Source organism: Plectropomus leopardus, chromosome 4, assembly GCF_008729295.1.
Source record: "Plectropomus leopardus isolate mb chromosome 4, YSFRI_Pleo_2.0, whole genome shotgun sequence".
In the NCBI taxonomy this organism is placed as follows: Eukaryota; Metazoa; Chordata; class Actinopteri; order Perciformes; family Serranidae; genus Plectropomus; species Plectropomus leopardus.
The window spans coordinates 151,481-170,507 of record NC_056466.1 but is presented as its reverse complement, the minus strand read 5'-3'; the positions used below and the strand labels follow the sequence as shown (position 1 = coordinate 170,507).

Genomic DNA, 19,027 nt, shown 5'->3' with positions numbered 1-19,027 from the left:
TATATATATATATACTGTTAAAATACCACATTACATTTTGATTAAAAAAATGTTGTGTAATCTCATTCCTCGATAACATGTTCTGAATGTGCTTTGGAAATGTTCCTCCTTGGTTCTCATGTAACATAGTGGGAACGTTTCATAAAAGAACATTCTCTGATCCGTCAACTCTCAAATTCAAATCAGCTTTATTGGCACGGATGTTTTTGCTATGTTGTCGCCAAAGCAAAATAACAGATTGTTAAATTATTAAATACATTACAAAAATATATTTGAGACACGTATTATATACGTTCTGTTTTAGTTACGTAGAAACATTTGGCGTAGAGCTGATTTCTCTTCGTCTATGATGATATTCCAGATATAAACGGCAGTTTTTTGTGGATAATCAGGATTTAGTGAGTGTGGTAAACGTTTGTAAATATTTGGTAAACGTTTGTAAATGTTTGGTAAACGTTGGTAAATGTTTGGTAAATGTTTGTAAATGTTGGTAAATGTTTGTAAATGTTGGTAAATGTTTGTAAGTGTTTGGTAAATATTGGTAAATGTTGGTAAGTGTTTGGTAAATGTTGGTAAATATTTGGTAAATGTTGGTAAGTGTTGGTAAATGTTGGTAAGTGTTGGTAAATGTTGGTAAATGTTGGTAAATATTTGGTAAATGTTTGGTAAATGTTGGTAAGTGTTGGTAAATGTTGGTAAATGTTGTGTTTGTCACAGTGAGGCAGGAAGTGAGATTCAGTGTTTGATTGAAACGTTTATTTGGAACATATAATAAAACAAAGCAGTAAACATATTATTTTAAAACAAAGAGAAGAGGCTGACAGAGTGGACACCGTCTGTCCCCCCTGTGTTCATTTCCATGTCCAGACGGTGTCCACTCTGTCTGTCCCCTCTGCATCACTGAAACACATCAGTATTTAACCTCACGGGAACTTCGCCTGAAATCAGAAACATCCTTTAAACGTTCTTTGAACGTTAGATTACAACGTTTTCTTTAACACATTATTACAACCTGTAGGTAACGTTAGTGTTGTGTGAATGCTCCCTGCCGACTGTGAAGGAGGTGCAGAGACAGAGGGTGGTGCAGGGGGAGGTCCGGCTCCTCCTCTGGTTTTGGGGCGGAGGTCTGACAGACTGAATCTGTTTGGGAGGAAAAAGTTTTTCTCGTCTCTCTGCGGACCGTTGGACCGACTCTCTCCTTCTTGTCCTTCTTGTCCTCCTTCTTGTTCTCCTCGGCTCCTCCATCATGTCCGGAGTGGCCAGCACCCTGGCCAAGAAGCGGGCCATGGCTGCGGGCTTCGGGACCAACGCGAAAGCGGTCCGGTACCTGAACCAGGACTTCAGCGCGCTGCGGGCTCAGTGTCTGTCCTCCGGGAGGCTCTTCTGTGACCCGACCTTCCCCGCCGCCCCGGAGGCGCTGGGCTTCAAAGAGCTGGGCCGGAGCTCCTACAAGGTCCGCGGCGTCACCTGGAAGAGGCCCACGGTAAGACCACCGGGACCGGAGGCCCGGGCCGAGGCCGGGACTGGGTGGGGCTGGGAGAAGATCTGCTGTCAGACTCCCTTCAGGCACATAACTGCGAGACGCCGCCCTGAAGTTAGGGACTGTTCAGTATTTATGTGAGGAGACGGCTCCTCCCAGCGGGACTCACGATGCGTTCAAGCACCGTCAGAAATGTGAAAATGCAACTAGAGTTTCAGATTTTCGACTTTCTGCTGTCATTTTGGGTATTCAAAACTATTTCTCAAAAAAAATTAAGTAAACAAAAATTATAGAACTATTTCTTTTAAATTTACCCAATAATGATAAAGAAAAAAAGCCAAACATTTTAAAGAATAAAGCTAAAAGATCACAAAAAAGGGAAGAAAAGAAAAAAAGTTTGACAAAATGCTTTCTTTAAAAAATTAAAGAAAAAATATATTCCAAAAATTTTTAGAGAAAAAAAAGTGCCTTCTTGAATCACCTTTTGATTTTTTTTTAATTGCCCAAAAAAATTAAAGAAAATAAAGATAAAAGATAAAGAAATTTTTTTTTAAAAAACAACAAAACAATTATTCACAAACATTTTGAAGAAAAAAAGCTCTTACAGAAAAAAGGACTTTCCTTAAAAATGGCAAAAAATTTTGAAAAAAAAAAGAACATTAAAATAACCACCAAAAAAAAGTTTTTTTTGAAAATTGGCAAAAAAAAAAAAAAAAAAAAATCAAGGAAAATATCTTCTGCAGACTTGTGCGTGTTCTCTTTCAAAGTCAGTAACTCAAAAACAAAATCCAGCCATTTAACATCGTTTGCCCGTCAAAATAACAAATCATTAGTCAGGGGAAGCTGCCAAACACACTCTGACCACTGTTTCCTTTTTGCACGAGCCCCTCCGCCCATAAATAACCAACAGTCCCTAAGGATGCTGTGAGTGTATGTGAACAGGAACTGCAGAAATCATGTAAATAAATGAAAGTAAATCATGGAAAACTTTTGATGTCGATGATTATCACAATGACGGAGTTACAGATGCAATTAAAACAAACAGGAAGTGGGAAAGAAAAAGAAATGACAGATTTATAGAAACTTGATGCAGAAAATAAAAACATGTCAAACGTCCTCGTGATCAGCTGACGGCTCACAAAGTCAAAACCAAAACAATGTTACAGAGATGCCTTCAGGTTTCAGAGATTATGACTGTTTATTAAATATGTTATCTGTAATATTCAGAGATCGTTTCAAAGCCGGATGTTCAGCTGTGGCTGAAATACACGCAGTCGCAGTGAGTCATCAGAGATCCTTCATACCCAACAGATGAGTCACTCTGCTCCCATAAACATGCAGGAGGTTCCTGCGAGGAAACATCAGCTCAACCATTTCATAAAAAAGGCGGCGTTCGCAGTCAAAACTCTTCATTCCAACAACAGCAACAAGTACCTGAAGGCAACACCGGAGCTCAGATTTCTGAGCGGAAAATGACGTCGTTTCTGTCCGAAACTCACCGAGTGAAAGTCTAAAAGTCATTTCGTCAAAGTCAAAGTGCGAGTCTGTGCTCGATGTGCAAACAGGCCGTCACGACACTCGTGTTCCTTCAGAACATACAACTCCTTAAAAACGGAGCCAACGTTACGCCCAAAGAAACCTCAAGAATTTAACCCTTTCAATCCTCAAATGATTCATTTCTTCACTGAGCAAAGAAGAAATGACCCCAAATTAGATATAATAATAGAAACTGACGTGAAAATTAGTAAATATGTGAATGAATCAATAAAAGAAGAAAAGAGGCGAAAGAGCTTCAAAAACAAATGAGGAAATAACCCAGAAAAATATCACAATAATTCTGTAACATAACTTTAAATATATTACAATGATAATTACAGTTTTTCTCCAGCTTTTTTTTTTCCTTAATATTTTTCCCGAGCTTAAATTTTTTTTCTAAATCAACGAATGTTGTCACAGTTTGTGAAACATTTCTCACTGAGTCGCTCGTTGTTGGTTTTTTTCATGTTGTTGAAAGAAATCAAACCAGTTTGTGCAGATTTTTAAAGCTTCAAATTTTTGTTAAATACGTCTGAAAGTAGCACAAGAAAACTGATCAGGCTCCAGGATTCAAAGGGTTAAAGAAGAAACTCCAGTGTTTCCCTCCCCTCAGCCGTCCTTTATTCGTCCTTTACAAGAAACTTAAATGAAAACACTTTTCTCGATGTTCTCGTCAGAAACTGATGATCGGGAGGAAAGTTTGTGTGTTTTTATTCAGCGTTAGTTTGTGTTTTTGTTATATTCTCAAACGCAGAGTGACGGTGACCGAGTCAAGAGCGTCCTCAGAGGACGAGCGTCTTCAGAGGACGAGCGTCGGACAGGCGTCCTTGTGCAGATGTCTCACTGTGAGACGTTTTAAAAACAGGAAGTAAAGAGGAGTCAGGTTTAATGCAGCACTTTTGCTGACAGTGGAGTATTTTCTCAGTGTGGTGGTAGAACGTCAATACCTCAGTGTCTCAGTGTCATTAGAGTCTCAGTGTCCTCAGTGTCCTCAGTGTCCCCAGTATCTCAGTGTCCTCATTGTCCTCATTGTCTCAGTATCTCAGTGTCCTCAGTGTCCTCAGTGTCTCAGTGTCCCCAGTATGTCAGTGTCCTCACTGTCTCAGTATCTCAGTGTCCTCATTGTCCTCATTGTCTCAGTATCTCAGTGTCCTCAGTGTCCTCAGTGTCTCAGTGTCCCCAGTATGTCAGTGTCCTCACTGTCTCAGTATCTCAGTGTCCTCAGTGTCTCAGTGTCCCTGATCTGGTCTTGTCCCCCCTCAGGAGCTGGTCAGTAAGCCTGAGTTCATCATGGGTGGAGCCACCAGGACTGATATCTGTCAGGGAGCTCTGGGTGAGTTTGAAGCTGAATTTCCTTGAAGATCGTTTGGTGAATTATGTTTGTGAGCAGTGAAACGCCGTAGAGCTCCAGGCGGACCCGGATCAGTTTTTCCTCGGCAGACTGAAGTCTGACCGACTGCTGCTGATAAAAGCAGCTGCTGTTCTCTCCGTTAGAAAGGGTTAAAGCCTTAAACTGTGAAAGGGTTAAACGTTTTATAGTTATAGTTAACTAATGTATGAAAAACCTGTAACAGTGTTAACAGCAGTTAACCCTTTAACAGTTTACTAGTCTAGTTTAACAGTTTAACCCTATAAACGTTTAACCCTTTCACAGTTTAAGGATTTAACCCTTTCTAACAGAGAGAACAGCAGCTGCTATTACCGAGCTCACTGATCAGCAGCCGATCAGAATAAACCCTCTGTGTTCACGGCTGTTTCATACATTACTTAACTATAACTATAAATCTATAACCACCGTTCACACGTCACAGGTTTCATACATTACTTAACTATAACTATAAATCTATAACCACCGTTCACACGTCACAGGTTTCATACATTACTTAACTATAACTATAAATCTATAACCACCGTTCACACGTCACAGGTTTCATACATTACTTAACTATAACTATAAATCTATAACCAACGTTCACACGTCACAGGTTTCACACATTACTTAACTATAACTATAAATCTATAACCACCGTTCACACGTCACAGGTTTCATACATTACTTAACTATAACTATAAATCTATAACCAACGTTCACACGTCACAGGTTTCATACATTACTTAACTATAACTATAAATCTATAACCAACGTTCACACGTCAAGTCAAGTCAAGTCAGTTTTATTTATAGAGCCCATTATCACAAAACAAGGTTTGCCTCAGAGGGCTTTACAGTGTACGACATCCCTCTGCCCTTAGACCCTCACATCACCCGAGGAAAAAACTCCCCAAAAAGAACCCCTGTAACGGGGAAAAAAAGAGGAAGAAACCTCAGGATGAGCGGTAGAGGATAGTGAGGGATCCCTCTTCCAGGACGGACAGACGAGCAATAGATGTCGTAAATAGCAAATGAAATACAATCATGTCAAAAAAGGAAAGAGAGAGAAAGAGGGGAGAGAGGGGGGAGAGAGAGGGGGGGGAGGGCACAGCAATAATAGAAACAGATGCATGTCATATTACAATAACAGCAGGTGTGAAATTAGTAATTGCTCTCTATGATGATGTTGATAGAGATGATAACAGTCTCATGCATATGTGAAAGGGAGTTGTCCAAAGGCAAGATCACAGCATCGGCGCAACCAGGACCAGACCACGATCAGGGCGAGCGGGGGGCACAGAATCAGTACAGCCACAGCACGAGCACAACCAAAGGCAGGATAACAGCATCAGCACAGCTATCACCACGGTCAGGCACAGTCAAGGTTACGGCCAGGATCCAGGGAAACTAGGAAACAAGGGGCAGGAACGCTCCCGAGAGGCAGCAGGATTAGCGTAGTGCAGTTCAACAGACCCAGGCTCTGTAATCGCGAGCCCCAGGTAGTGAGAGTACCACAAGGCTATCACAGAGCTAAGCTAAGCTTGCACATGGCAATGCAGTAAACAGACATGCATGATTTCTGATGGCGGCATTGAGAGAAGGAAAGGAGCTCAGCGTATCAGAGGAAGTCCCCCGGCAGGTTTAAACCTATGTCAGCCTAACTATGGGCTGGTCCAGGCAGCCTGAGCCAGCCCTAATTATAAGCTTTATCAAAGAGGAAGGTCTTAAGTCTACCCTTAAAAGTGAAACGGTGTCTGCCTCCCTGACCGAAAATGGAAGATGGTTCCATAGGAGAGGAGCGTGGTAGCTGAAGGCTCTGGTTCCTACCCACGTCACAGGTTTCATACATTACTTAACTATAACTATAAATCTATAACCAACATTCACACTGTCACAGGTTTTTCATACATTAGTTAACTATAACTATAAATCTATAACCAACGTTCACACTGTCACAGGTTTTTCATACATTAGTTAACTATATAACTATAAATCTATAACCAACGTTCACACTGTCACAGGTTTTTCATACATTACTTAACTATAACTATAAATCTATAACCAACATTCACAGTCACAGGTTTTTTCATACATTAGTTAACTATAACTATAAATCTATAACCAACGTTCACACTGTCACAGGTTTTTCATACATTAGTTAACTATAACTATAAATCTATAACCAACGTTCACACTGTCACAGGTTTTTCATACATTAGTTAACTATAACTATAAATCTATAACCAACGTTCACACTGTCACAGGTTTCATACATTACTTAACTATAACTATAAATCTATAACCAACGTTCACACGTCACAGGTTTCATACATTACTTAACTATAACTATAAATCTATAACCAACGTTCACACTGTCACAGGTTTTTCATACATTAGTTAACTATAAACTATAAATCTATAACCAACGTTCACACTGTCACAGGTTTTTCATACATTAGTTAACTATAACTATATAGATCTATAACCACGTTCACACTGTCACAGGTTTCATACATTACTTAACTATAACTATAAATCTATAACCAACGTTCACACTGTCACAGGTTTCATACATTACTTAACTATAACTATAAATCTATAACCAACGTTCACAAACGTCACAGGTTTCATACATTACTTAACTATAACTATAAATCTATAACCAACGTTCACACGTCACAGGTTTCATACATTACTTAACTATAACTATAAATCTATAACCAACGTTCACACGTCACAGGTTTCATACATTACTTAACTATAACTATAAATCTATAACCAACGTTCACACTGTCACAGGTTTTTCATACATTAGTAGCTATAGCTATAAATCTATAACCACTGTTCACACGTCACAGGTTTCATACATTACTTAACTATAACTATAAATCTATAACCACTGTTCACACGTCACAGGTTTCATACATTACTTAACTATAACTATAAATCTATAACCAACGTTCACACTGTAACAGGTTTCATACATTACTTAACTATAGCTATAAATCTATAACCAACGTTCACACGTCACAGGTTTCATACATTACTTAACTATAGCTATAAATCTATAACCAACGTTCACACGTCACAGGTTTCATACATTACTTAACTATGACTATAAATCTATAACCAACGTTCACACGTCACAGGTTTCATACATTATTTAACTATCTATAAATCTATAACCAACGTTCACACTGTAACAGGTTTCATACATTACTTAACTATAGCTATAAATCTATAACCAACGTTCACACGTCACAGGTTTCATACATTACTTAACTATAACTATAAATCTATAACCACTATTCACACTCTCACTGGTTTCATACATTACTTAACTATAACTATAAATCTATAACCAACGTTCACACTGTAACAGGTTTCATACATTACTTAACTATAGCTATAAATCTATAACCAACGTTCACACGTCACAGGTTTCATACATTACTTAACTATAACTATAAATCTATAACCAACGTTCACACGTCACAGGTTTCATACATTACTTAACTATAGCTATAAATCTATAACCAACGTTCACACGTCACAGGTTTCATACATTACTTAACTATAACTATAAATCTATAACCAACGTTCACACGTCACAGGTTTCATACATTACTTAACTATAACTATAAATCTATAACCGCCATTCACACATCACAGGTTTCATACATTAGTTAACTATAACTATAAACCTCTAACCAACGTTGACACTGTAACACGTTTTTCATACATTACTTAACTATAGCTATAAATCTATAACCACCGTTCACACTGTTACAGGTTTCATACATTACTTAACTATAACTATAAAACGTTTAAACCCTTTAACAGTTACACAGTTTAAACTGTTGAAAGGTTGAAGTGAAACAGATTCACAGATGAGTCATTTTCTGAAACCTTAAAAAAAACTCATCAGAGTTGAGATTAAGTGTTTTTTAACAGAACAGAACAAGTGTGTTTACAGCAGAAGGTTCTCTGTGCAGAGAACCTGATGAGAACCTGATCCACTGTAATCATAGGGCGCTGCCACGCTGAGCCCTGATTGGCCGAGCAGGAAGGAGAGGGACAGGAGAGGCCTGCCAGCTAGTTAGAGGGCGAGAGACAAACATCAGAGAGAGAGAGACCACCCTAAGACACACACTCACACACACACACACACACACACACACACACACACACACAGTCAGATACACACACACACACACACACTCAGATACACACACACACACACACACACACACACACAGTCAGATACACACAAACACACACACACACACACACAGTCAGATACACACACACTCACACACACAGACACACACACAGTCAGATACACACACAGACACAGTCAGATACACACACACTCACACACACACACAGTCAGATACACACACACACACACACACACACACACTCACACACACACAGACAGACACACACACTCACACACACACAGTCAGACATTGGGTGTGTGTGAGTGTGTGTGAGTCATCAGCGTGTCGTGCCTTCATTAAACCACAGACTGTGATGTTGTTGTGAAACTGCTGCAAATATCTGTTTACCCACACACACACACACACACGCACGCACACACACACACACACACACACACACACACACAAATACACACACACCCACAAATACATACACATATGGTTAGTTGTGTGTGTGTATATTTGTGTGTGTGTGTGTGTGTGTGTGTGTGTGTATTTGTGTGTGTGTGTGTGTGTGTGTGTGTGTGTGCGTGTATTTGTGTGTGTGTGTGTGTGTGTGTGTGCGTGTATTTGTGTGTGTGTGTCTGTGTGTGTGTTACAGTCGGTTGTTCAGTTAAACACTGAAACAGTGAATGTTTGTGGTTGGGCGGAGCAGCAGCAGGCAGTCATTTCCTGCTGAGAGTTTAACCCTTTAAAAGCTGATTTCTTTTAAAAACACATGAAGAAGAGCAACTTAACAAGAAATGACCCAAATCAAACAAGTTTGCTGGAGTGTCAGGGGTTAATATATTTCTAAAAGGCATTAAAATGCAAAAAAAAAAGTCATGCTGATGCAGATATGAAAGGGTTAATCCACTGTCTCACCATCAGAGTAAATCAAACCCAGTGAGGTTTGTTTGATACGCTTCAGGACACTTTCATCACTATTATTAATATTATTAATATTATTGTTGTTGTTGTTTGCGTGTCCACGTGCGTCCTCGTCGGCGCCGCTGAAGCGTCAGCAGTTTGTGTTTCAGCTGCTTCCTGAGCGTTTGAGGAAGCTGAGAGGAAAAGCAGTTTGTGTCTCGGTGAAAACTTTAGTTCTTAAACTAAGTTTGTCTTTATGTCATTTAAAACATTTCCCACACATTTTATATTTAAATCATTTATATAATGTTAAAAGACCAGTTCTTTTATTTTCATATTTCTTTCTAAGAAGACGTCTAACAGGTGAGGTCTGAAACAACAGAGGACGGACAAAAGCCACAACATGGACTGACTGTGAGAGTCCACTTTGTCCTCATATTTATCTCCTTTTCTGTTTGTCGTCTGAAGGACAAAGTCATGTTTTCCATTAAATTAATAGAATTAACTAAGAGAGTCCTCTGCAGCATTTTGTAAATGTCTTTCTTTGCCTGCGTCCGTAAAGACGTTTGTGTCCCTCTTACTGAATAATCCAAAGCTACAGAAAGGTGAAAGACAAATCAGTTTTTAAGTCCAAAATTCTCGATATTACTTTCTCCTGTCCACGCTGTCTCCTGCAGCGTCCGCATGTTGAGGACGGACATTGTCTCTCTGAGCTGCAGTGTCTCAGTGCCGCCTGCAGGAGCAGCGCTCACCCTCAGGTGTGTCCTTTGTCTCCAGGTGACTGCTGGCTGTTGGCCGCCATTGCCTCGCTGACACTGAACGAGTTCGTGATGGCCAGAGTCGTCCCCACCGATCAGGGCTTCGGAGACGACTACGCCGGCATCTTCCACTTCCAGGTGACAGAAACGGGACGCTCTGATTGGCTGGCTGAACACAACAGAAGCTGAGCTACGGTGGCTGAAGAGGGTCAATCCAAAGTAAACGTCTCTCTGTCTCTCTGTCTGTCTCTCTGTCTTTCTGTACTTCTGTCTGTCTCTCTGCAGTTCTGGCAGTTCGGGGAATGGGTGGACGTTGTGATTGACGACCGTCTCCCGGTCAAAGATGGCGAGCTGATGTTTGTGCACTCAGCCGAGGGGAGGGAGTTCTGGAGCGCGCTTCTGGAGAAGGCCTACGCCAAGTAAGACCTCGCGGTGTCATGTGACCTCACAGTGTCATGTGACCTCACAGTGTCATGTGACCTCACAGCGTCATGTGACCTCGCAGTGTCATGTGATCTAGAAAAGATTAAAAACTTTTGGGAGTTTTTTTTCTTGAAATTGGCTTGTTTCCATTGGACATAATTCATATTTGCAATTTCAATTAATGGAAACCCGCTGACTGATGATCAGATTGTAGAAACAATCAGCTCTGTAACTCCTGCTGCTCTGTGTGCTGCTCTGTGTGTGATGCTTTGTTTGATGCTCCGTGTGTGATGCTCTGTGTGCTGCTCTGTGTGTGATGCTTTGTTTGATGCTCCGTGTGTGATGCTCTGTGTGCTGCTCTGTGTGTGATGCTTTGTTTGATGCTCTGTGTGTGATGCTCTGTGTGCTGCTGTGTGTGATGCTCTGATGCTCTGTGTGTGATGCTCTGTTTGATGCTCTGTGGCATAGGATCTCTTGGGAGTCCAGGTGCTGGAGGATGAAATGCAAGGCCAGGTTAACTGCATCATCTACAGACCTGTTGGCTCTGTAGGCAAACTGTAGGGGGTCCAGGTGTGAGTCAGTAATGTCTTTGATGTGTGGAAGCATGAGGCGCTCAATGATGCTCTGTTTGATGCTCTGTGTGTGATGCTCTGTGTGATGCTCTGTGTGTGATGCTCTGTGTGTGACGCTCTGTTTGATGCTCTGTGTGTGACACTGTGTGTGTGATGCTCTGTTTGATGCTCTCAGGGTGAACGGCTGTTATGAAGCTCTGTCTGGCGGCTCTACCACTGAGGGCTTTGAGGATTTTACGGGAGGAATCGCAGAGAACTACGACCTCCAGCGCCCGCCGTCCAACCTGTTCCAGATCATCAAGAAGGCTCTGGAGGCTGGAGCGCTGCTTGGCTGCTCTATCGACGTGAGTCTGAAGCTTCAGTGGCACAGGGAGCTGACCTCAAACGGTCGGCTCTGCCCTCCACTTCACACCGAGTGTGTGTGTGTGAATGTTTCACTCTGAGGAGAAGAAAGTAACAAAGATTAGCCCGTAAAAACTGATGACCTGTGATGTCCAGAGACATCAGAATGTCCCCGAACGTTTGAGAATCAGCATAAAAAATATCTGTTCAAGGACTGTCCAAAATTTGAAAATCCAAACATGCTTTCTGTTGTGACAGTTTCAAGCTGTGATAAATGATGCCATTTTGGAAGTCATGTTTCCTTTAAAAATCATCAAAAATGTGCAAAAAAATGTCAACAATTTTTTAGAGAAAAAAATCACCTACATGGTTTAAAAAAATGCCAAGAAACCCCCAAAAAGTTTCAAAGAAAAAACATTGCCAAAAATATTAAAAGAAAAAAAGAACTGATAAAATTGTTTGGTTACACTTTCTATGAAGACCGTGTCTATAGTGTGTTACCAAAGGTTTTAAAAACCATTGGACATTTTAAAGGGACAAAAAAGTGAATAATGTTTAAAGAAAAATTTTGCCAAAATTTTTTAAGGAAAACGTGATTCCAAAACTTTTGGCAATTTAAAAACAAAACTTTTAGGGGCTAAGCCCCCAGTGTCCTCAAACCCCCCAGTGTCCTCAAACCCCCCAGTGTCCTCAGACCCCCCTTTTTTTTTTTCCGAGCATGAAGACATCAGGTTTACAGAATTACATTTGTGATGATGGAGATGTTTTTATTTTCTGTCTGTTGTTGCAGATCACCAGCGCCTCAGACTCAGAGGCCGTCACTCGTCAGAAGCTGGTGAAAGGCCACGCCTACTCGCTGACTGGCGCCGTGGAGGTGATGTCACTTCCTGAGAATGAACCGAGACGAGTCGATATGAAATATGGCGAGAAACGTGTGAATGTTGATTTTGTTTGCAGGTGAACTACCGCGGCCGCATGGAGAAGCTGGTGAGGGTGAGAAACCCCTGGGGTCAGGTGGAGTGGACTGGAGCCTGGAGCGACGGGTGACAAGACACTGCACGCAACACGCCACGACACGACAGCACACCACATGACACGACACGCCAAGACACGATATGACACGCTACAACACGACACAACAGGACAAAACACGAGACAAAAAAACCACCCCCCAGCAGTCTGAGCCTGTCTTTGCATGTTGGCGTGTTGTCTGTGGTGCGTTGACTCGTCCTGTCGTCCCCGCAGGTCGTCTGAGTGGAACTCTGTGCAGGGAGACTGTCCGCACGCCAACGCGGAGGACGGAGAGTTCTGGTGAGTCTGGGGGACATTTTCAGACTCTGTGTTTGCGGCTGCAGAGTGAGACACCTCTCTGTCCTGTCCGTATCTGCAGGATGTCCTACAACGACTTCCTGCGTCACTACTCTCGGATCGAGGTGTGCACCCTGACGCCTGACACCATCTTAGACGACTCGGTTAAACACTGGAGCGTCAGCAAGTTTGACGGCTCCTGGCGGAGAGGGTCCACCGCCGGAGGCTGCAGGAACCACCCCTGTGAGTACAGGAAGTCTGAGTGTGTCTGAGCCGGGTTGTTTGGGCCGGCTTATGTGAGCCGCTCTGTCTCCGCAGACACGTTCTGGATGAACCCGCAGTTTGTGATCAAGCTGGAGGAGGAGGACGACGACCCCGACGACGGCGAGAACGGCTGCAGCTTCGTGGTCGGTCTGATCCAGAAGAACCGCAGGAAGCTGCGCAAACAGGGCGAGGACATGCACACCGTTGGATTCGCCATCTACGAGGTCAGACTGCCTCAGAGACCACGTCAAAGACCTCATCGAGACGCTGAGGAGTCTCTGACCTCTGACCTCTGACCTCTGTGTTTGACTTTAGGTCCCCCAACAGGTGAGCCGCGGAGCCCGGCAGCAGCCACATGTCAAAGGTCAAACACTGAAAACGCTAAACGAGAGTCTGTGATGACGACGGGAAACTGAGAATCCCAGATTTCAGCTGCTGAGCGCAAACCGCCAAAACTACAGGGAATGTTCCCACAACATTGGCTAACGTTCCCTACAAGTTGTAATAATGTTTTACAGAAAACATTTGAATCTAACATTCAAGAACGTTTTGAGAATGTTTTTCATTTCAAATAATGTTCCTGTGAGGTTAAATGACAAAGAAGCAACGTTCAACTGCGTTATTCTGAGGATAACAGTAAATAACAGAAAACGGTAAATATGAGCAGACAGACCGCCACGTGTCACAGACCGCCACGTGTCACAGACCGCCACGTGTCACAGACAGCGAGCGGCAGAGCGCCACGTTAAAATCAACACGTGCACATTTCACTGTCAACGTCACAGTCGCCACCGAATCTTATTTTCTGGATCTTTTTAAAGGCAACTTCAACTCCCCCCAGTGTTTAAGACAACTTTCAGCTGTCGGGTATTCAGGTATTTAAGTATCCAGGTATTTAAGTATCCAGGTATTTAAGTATCTAGGTATTTAAGTATCCAGGTATTTAAGTATCCAGGTATCCAGGTATTTAAGTATCCAGGTATCCAGGTATTTAAGTATCCAGGTGCCCAGGTATTCAGGTATTTTTGTCCGTACATAATGTTCCTGTGCTCTGTGTCCTGATTGGCTGCTGTCTCCTCAGTTCAGTGGGCAGAGGGAGGTTCACCTGGACAAGAACTTCTTCCTGACACACGCTCAGACGGCGAGGTCTGAGACCTTCATTAACCTGCGTGAGGTCAGCAACCGCTTCAAGCTTCCGCCCGGAGAGTACCTGATCGTCCCATCCACCTTCGAGCCGCACCTGAATGGAGACTTCTGCATCCGTGTCTTCTCCGAGAAGCAGTCAGAGACGCTGTAAGGCGCGACACACTGTCCTCACACGACGCTTCGGGGTTTCCGGTCACACCTCATCCTGACTGGACGACACGACAACCAGCGAGCAAACGTCTGGCCGTTTCCGTGTTTCGCGGTGCGCGTGTTTCGACTGGCGCCGAGCAGCCAGTCATCTGTTTGAAAAACCCTCCCCGCTTTTATTTTGGCAAAGTTTCGCATGTCTCCACCCTGCTGCCAGAGCAACAGGAAGTCTTTGCTGAGAAGTGGCGCCATAAGGCCTGAGCGTTCGCAGCTTTTTGGGAATAGCCCTGGAAAGCTTCTTTCTTTTTTTTAACCTAGAAAAAAGAAAAAAAAACAGCAAAAAAGTTTTAGTGAAAAAAAAATCCCCCAAAAAGTGGCAAAAAATTAAAATTACCAAAAATTTCCTGATTGTTGAATACCATCGTTAACGTCTTTTATTTTCTTAAACCAAAGACCTGAGCAGCCTGATATTTGGGACAGACGTCTGTACAGAACGGACTTTTATTTCCTGTAAAACTGTCGATCAGCAAAGACGGAAATGCAATCAGATTATTTATTTCTTCTCTTTGCATCTCTCTCATTCACTCAGGGGTTTTTCCCTGCTCGTGGTTTTTAAAATTTAAAATTATGAAATAAAATTATAATCATTAATCTCAGCGAGCTGACGATGTGAGTCCGTACGGACACACGTGTAAACATTTAAACACGTCTGTCCGTGTGATCTGAGTATCTAACTGACGTTATCTGCAGCAGGAAGCCGACAACACTCTCTATACACCCGAACAACCTGTATAAACAAGCTCGTCATGGTAACCATGGTAACCACAGCGTACCACAGAGTGTGGAGCCACAGCGGGACCAGGCCTATAATTTGAAGTTTTACAGTGAGTCATTTCTATAAAGAAAAGTTTACACTGATTTGCACACGGCACTTTCACAATGAAAGTCTTTTTGGTCTCCATGTCATCATGTTTTGGGGCCCAGGACCCTTTTGGCCCCTGTGTAACACTGCTCTGGGGGCTGGGGACCTCAGGATGTACAGGGACGTACAGACACAGCAGCGCCCTGCAGGGACCCTCCTCTGTCCTGCAGGGACCCTCCCCTGTCCTGCAGGGACCGTCCCCCTGTCCTGCAGGCTGAACGTTGTCTCTAGGCGTTGTTTGCTCGCTGGTTGTTTGTTGGTCGAAGGCGTCAGACTGTTAAATGTCTCTGTCTATCCTCTAACTTTAATGCCTTTGTTTGTCCTCTAACCTTTAAATGTCTCTGTCTGTCCTGTCAGACCCTGTGACGACCCTGTCAACGCGGAGCTGGACGATGTGAGTAAAGGCTGATTGACAGTGTCTGTCCTCGTGTCCTCTGTGGTTTGCTGTCCAACAAGCAGGTGATCCCTTTTCATCCAATCAGAGGTCTGAAAAAATCTTAACAATCTCAACCTGCTGTGGACACTGAGACACAGGGACACTTAGAGATGGGGACACTGAGACACAGGGACACTTAGAGATGGGGACACTGAGACACAGGGACTCTTAGAGATGGGGACACTGAGACACAGGGACACTTAGTCAAGGGCACATTGAGACACAGGGACACTTAGACATGGGGACACAGAGACACGGGGACACTGAGACACCCCTGTCAGAGTGCAGACACAGATCAGAAAGATTAACCCTTTGAAACCTGAAAAGAGGCTTGATTTCTTTCAAAAACACGGAGAGCCCCGACGAGGAACTTCACAAACAACTCCGATGATTTCTGATTCATTTGGGAGCTTTAGGGTTAGTTTAGTGCATCGTCTCTCTGTGTATACTTCAGTTTGCTTTTAGCTTATGTTTTTGCATCTTCTAATCTCTAATTAAAGCAAATCATCGTCAAAAAAAGGTAAAAGCAAAAATTAACACAAAAATGACCTGGAAAAAGTGAGCGAGATAAAATAAAATAAATAAATATTTATTCTGTAACATCATTTTAAATATATGTTAATAATAATTACAACTACTTAGTTGAATTGTCATTTCTATTGCATTGGTTCTTTTTCACCTTTATAAATCACCTGCGTTTTGTGCGACATTTCTCGTTAGTTGCCTTTTCCTTGTGTTTCTGTTGGAGGATGAATGTTTATGTGTCGCTGTGTAAATAAAGATGTGCACATTTTGACCTTTGCCATGGTGATGGTTTCCAGGAGACGGTGTCTGATGAGGACGTGGACGCAGGATTCAGAGGACTCTTCACCAAACTGGCCGGAGACGTGAGTGTGACATCACTCATCATCACCAGTCATCTTGCAGAGGTCAAAGGTCAAACAGCAGACCAGGTGTGCCACAGCCTGCAGGTGTGACGTGTTTCTGTCGTGTTTCAGGACATGGAGATCTCTGCTGCCGAGCTGAGGACCATCCTCAACAAGATCGTTTGCAAACGTGAGCCGACGCCTCACTAACCTGCTCACCTGTTTACCTGCTCACCTGTTTACCTGCTCACCTGTTTACCTGCTCACCTGTTTGGCTGTGCACAAGTCAAAAGTCGTTCAACATGTCCTTCTTCACTTCCCCTCAGCACTTGCCCTCGGGGGATTCCCCGCCAACACCTGAGCACCTGATCACCTGTTCACCTATTTAGCTGATCACCTAATCACCAGATCACCTGGTTACCTCATTACCTGTTCACCTGATCACCTGATCACTTGATCACCTGATTTCCTATTTACCTGTTCACCTGAACACCTGATTACCTGTTCAGCTTGTTACAACTGGCTCAAATGCCGCAACATACAAGGACACGCACACACACAAACACACACACACACACACACACACACACCGGGCTGTTTGCAAAAAGAAAAACATTTATTTACAAAAATGATCCTCAACACAACAAAAAGGTGTGTTGGTTGCAGAGATGTGAGCCGTGCGTGCAGCTAATATAGACTCCGCCCACAGCTGCTCCTGATCAGAGTGATCAGGCCCTGATCAATGCTGAGCTGCACTGTGGAACAAAGAGAAGCACACACACACACACACACACACACACACACACACACACACACACAGCTGAAGCATGTCAGAGAAAACAGCATTGCAAAACACAACAGCACGTAACAAGCTGATCAACTATTTACCTTATTACCTGTTCACCTGAACACCTGAACTGAACACCTATTTACCTGATCACTTCATCACCTGTTCACCTATTTCCCTGATTACTTCATCGCCTCTTCAGCTGATCACCTGTTTATCTAATCACCTGATCACCATTTAACCTGATCACCTACTTACCTGTTCACCTGAACACCTGTTCACCTGATCACCTGTTCACCTGTTCACCTGAACACCTGTTCACCTGTTCACCTGAACACCTGTTCACCTGATCACCTGTTCACCTGAACACCTGTTCACCTGCTCACCTGATCACCTGCTCACCTGAACACCTGTTCACCTGTTCACCTGATCACCTGTTCACCTGAACACCTGTTCACCTGCTCACCTGATCACCTGCTCACCTGAACACCTGTTCACCTGATCACCTGCTCACCTGTTTACTTGATCACCTGCTCATCTGCTCAGACTTCTGTAGGGAAAAAAGCAAAACCTTTGTAATGAAACATGCTTTCCAGACTGCTTTTGTTCCTTTTAACCTTTGTTGGTGATTTTTTTAAAGCTTTTTAAAGCATTTTTTTTTTATTCTTGGCAATATTTTCCCCTGAAAGCATTTACAGATTTATTTTCTTGTTTCAGTTTTGGCTGATTTGTAAAGAAAACATGCCTTCCAAAGTGTTTTTTAAAAAATGTATGGATTTTTTTTTATTATTGGCATTTTTTCCCTACAAATAGAAACCACTAAAATGATTTATTATATTTATTTATATTTATTATGGCCAGAAACTTAAAAACTGAAATGATCTGTTCTTATTGTTCCTGTCTTTTGTCCACAGGGACTGACATAAAGACGGATGGCTTCAGTCTGGAGACCACCAGGGTGATGGTCAACCTGATGGACGTATCCTCACACAGACATCTCGTTCTTTTCACAAACTTTAGCTTGTGAGCAAACACCAACAGAAACAGGAACACACCTGCAGCAGAATGGGCACAAAACATCATCCTGTAGAGATAACGTATTGATCACATGATAACGTGTTAATGTGTTAACCAAAAAAAAAAAAACAAACCAAAATGATGCTACCATCATGGACTTTATCAGGAACTAACACAAAACACACAAAAAATACAGAATCCACCAGCAGCACCTGGCTAAACTCTGGTTGAGCTCTGGCTGAGCTCTGGTTGAGCTGTGGCTGAGCTCTGGTTGAGCTCTGGCTGAGCTCTGGCTGAGCTGTGGCTGAGCTGTGGTTGAGCTCTGGTTGAGCTCTGGTTGAGCTCTGGCTGAGCTCTGGTTGAGCTCTGGTTGAGCTCTGGCTGAGCTCTGGCTGAGCTCTGGTTGAGCTCTGGTTGAGCTCTGGCTGAGCTCTGGCTGAGCTCTGGCTGAGCTGTGGTTGAGCTCTGGCTGAGCTCTGGTTGAGCTCTGGGTGAGCTCTCGCTGAGCTCTGGTTGAGCTCTGGTCAGGGGCGTAGCACCAAATTCTGGGCCCTGTACACTCTCAATGTCAGTGGGCCCC

The 19,027-nt window shown here is 42.9% G+C and overlaps 1 protein-coding gene across 1 annotated transcript; it reads left to right on the top strand.

Moving 5' to 3' along the window:
- The first annotated feature begins 823 nt into the window (after positions 1–823).
- Positions 824–18,516, top strand: LOC121942132 (calpain-2 catalytic subunit-like). The gene is made up of 16 exons (XM_042485255.1): positions 824–1,483; positions 4,280–4,349; positions 10,237–10,355; positions 10,503–10,636; positions 11,388–11,556; positions 12,345–12,428; positions 12,512–12,597; positions 12,800–12,865; positions 12,945–13,105; positions 13,181–13,350; positions 13,442–13,453; positions 14,208–14,419; positions 15,699–15,735; positions 16,599–16,664; positions 16,776–16,833; positions 18,345–18,516. The coding sequence occupies exons 1-16, from the start codon at positions 1,247–1,249 to the stop codon at positions 18,455–18,457; spliced, it is 1,794 nt and encodes a 597-aa protein (XP_042341189.1). The 5' UTR covers positions 824–1,246; the 3' UTR covers positions 18,458–18,516.
- The last annotated feature ends 511 nt before the right edge of the window (positions 18,517–19,027 follow it).

What these genes read in the sequence shown, in the direction of transcription:
- LOC121942132 (XM_042485255.1), top strand. Translation starts at nt 1,247, where the DNA reads ATGTCCGGAGTGGCCAGCACCCTGGCCAAGAAGCGGGCCATGGCTGCG. An exon ending in CTGGAGAAGGCCTACGCCAA is followed by an intron (nt 10,637 to 11,387) that starts GTAAGACCTCGC and finishes TGATGCTCTCAG; the next exon opens with GGTGAACGGCTGTTATGAAG. An exon ending in TCAACGCGGAGCTGGACGAT is followed by an intron (nt 15,736 to 16,598) that starts GTGAGTAAAGGC and finishes GATGGTTTCCAG; the next exon opens with GAGACGGTGTCTGATGAGGA.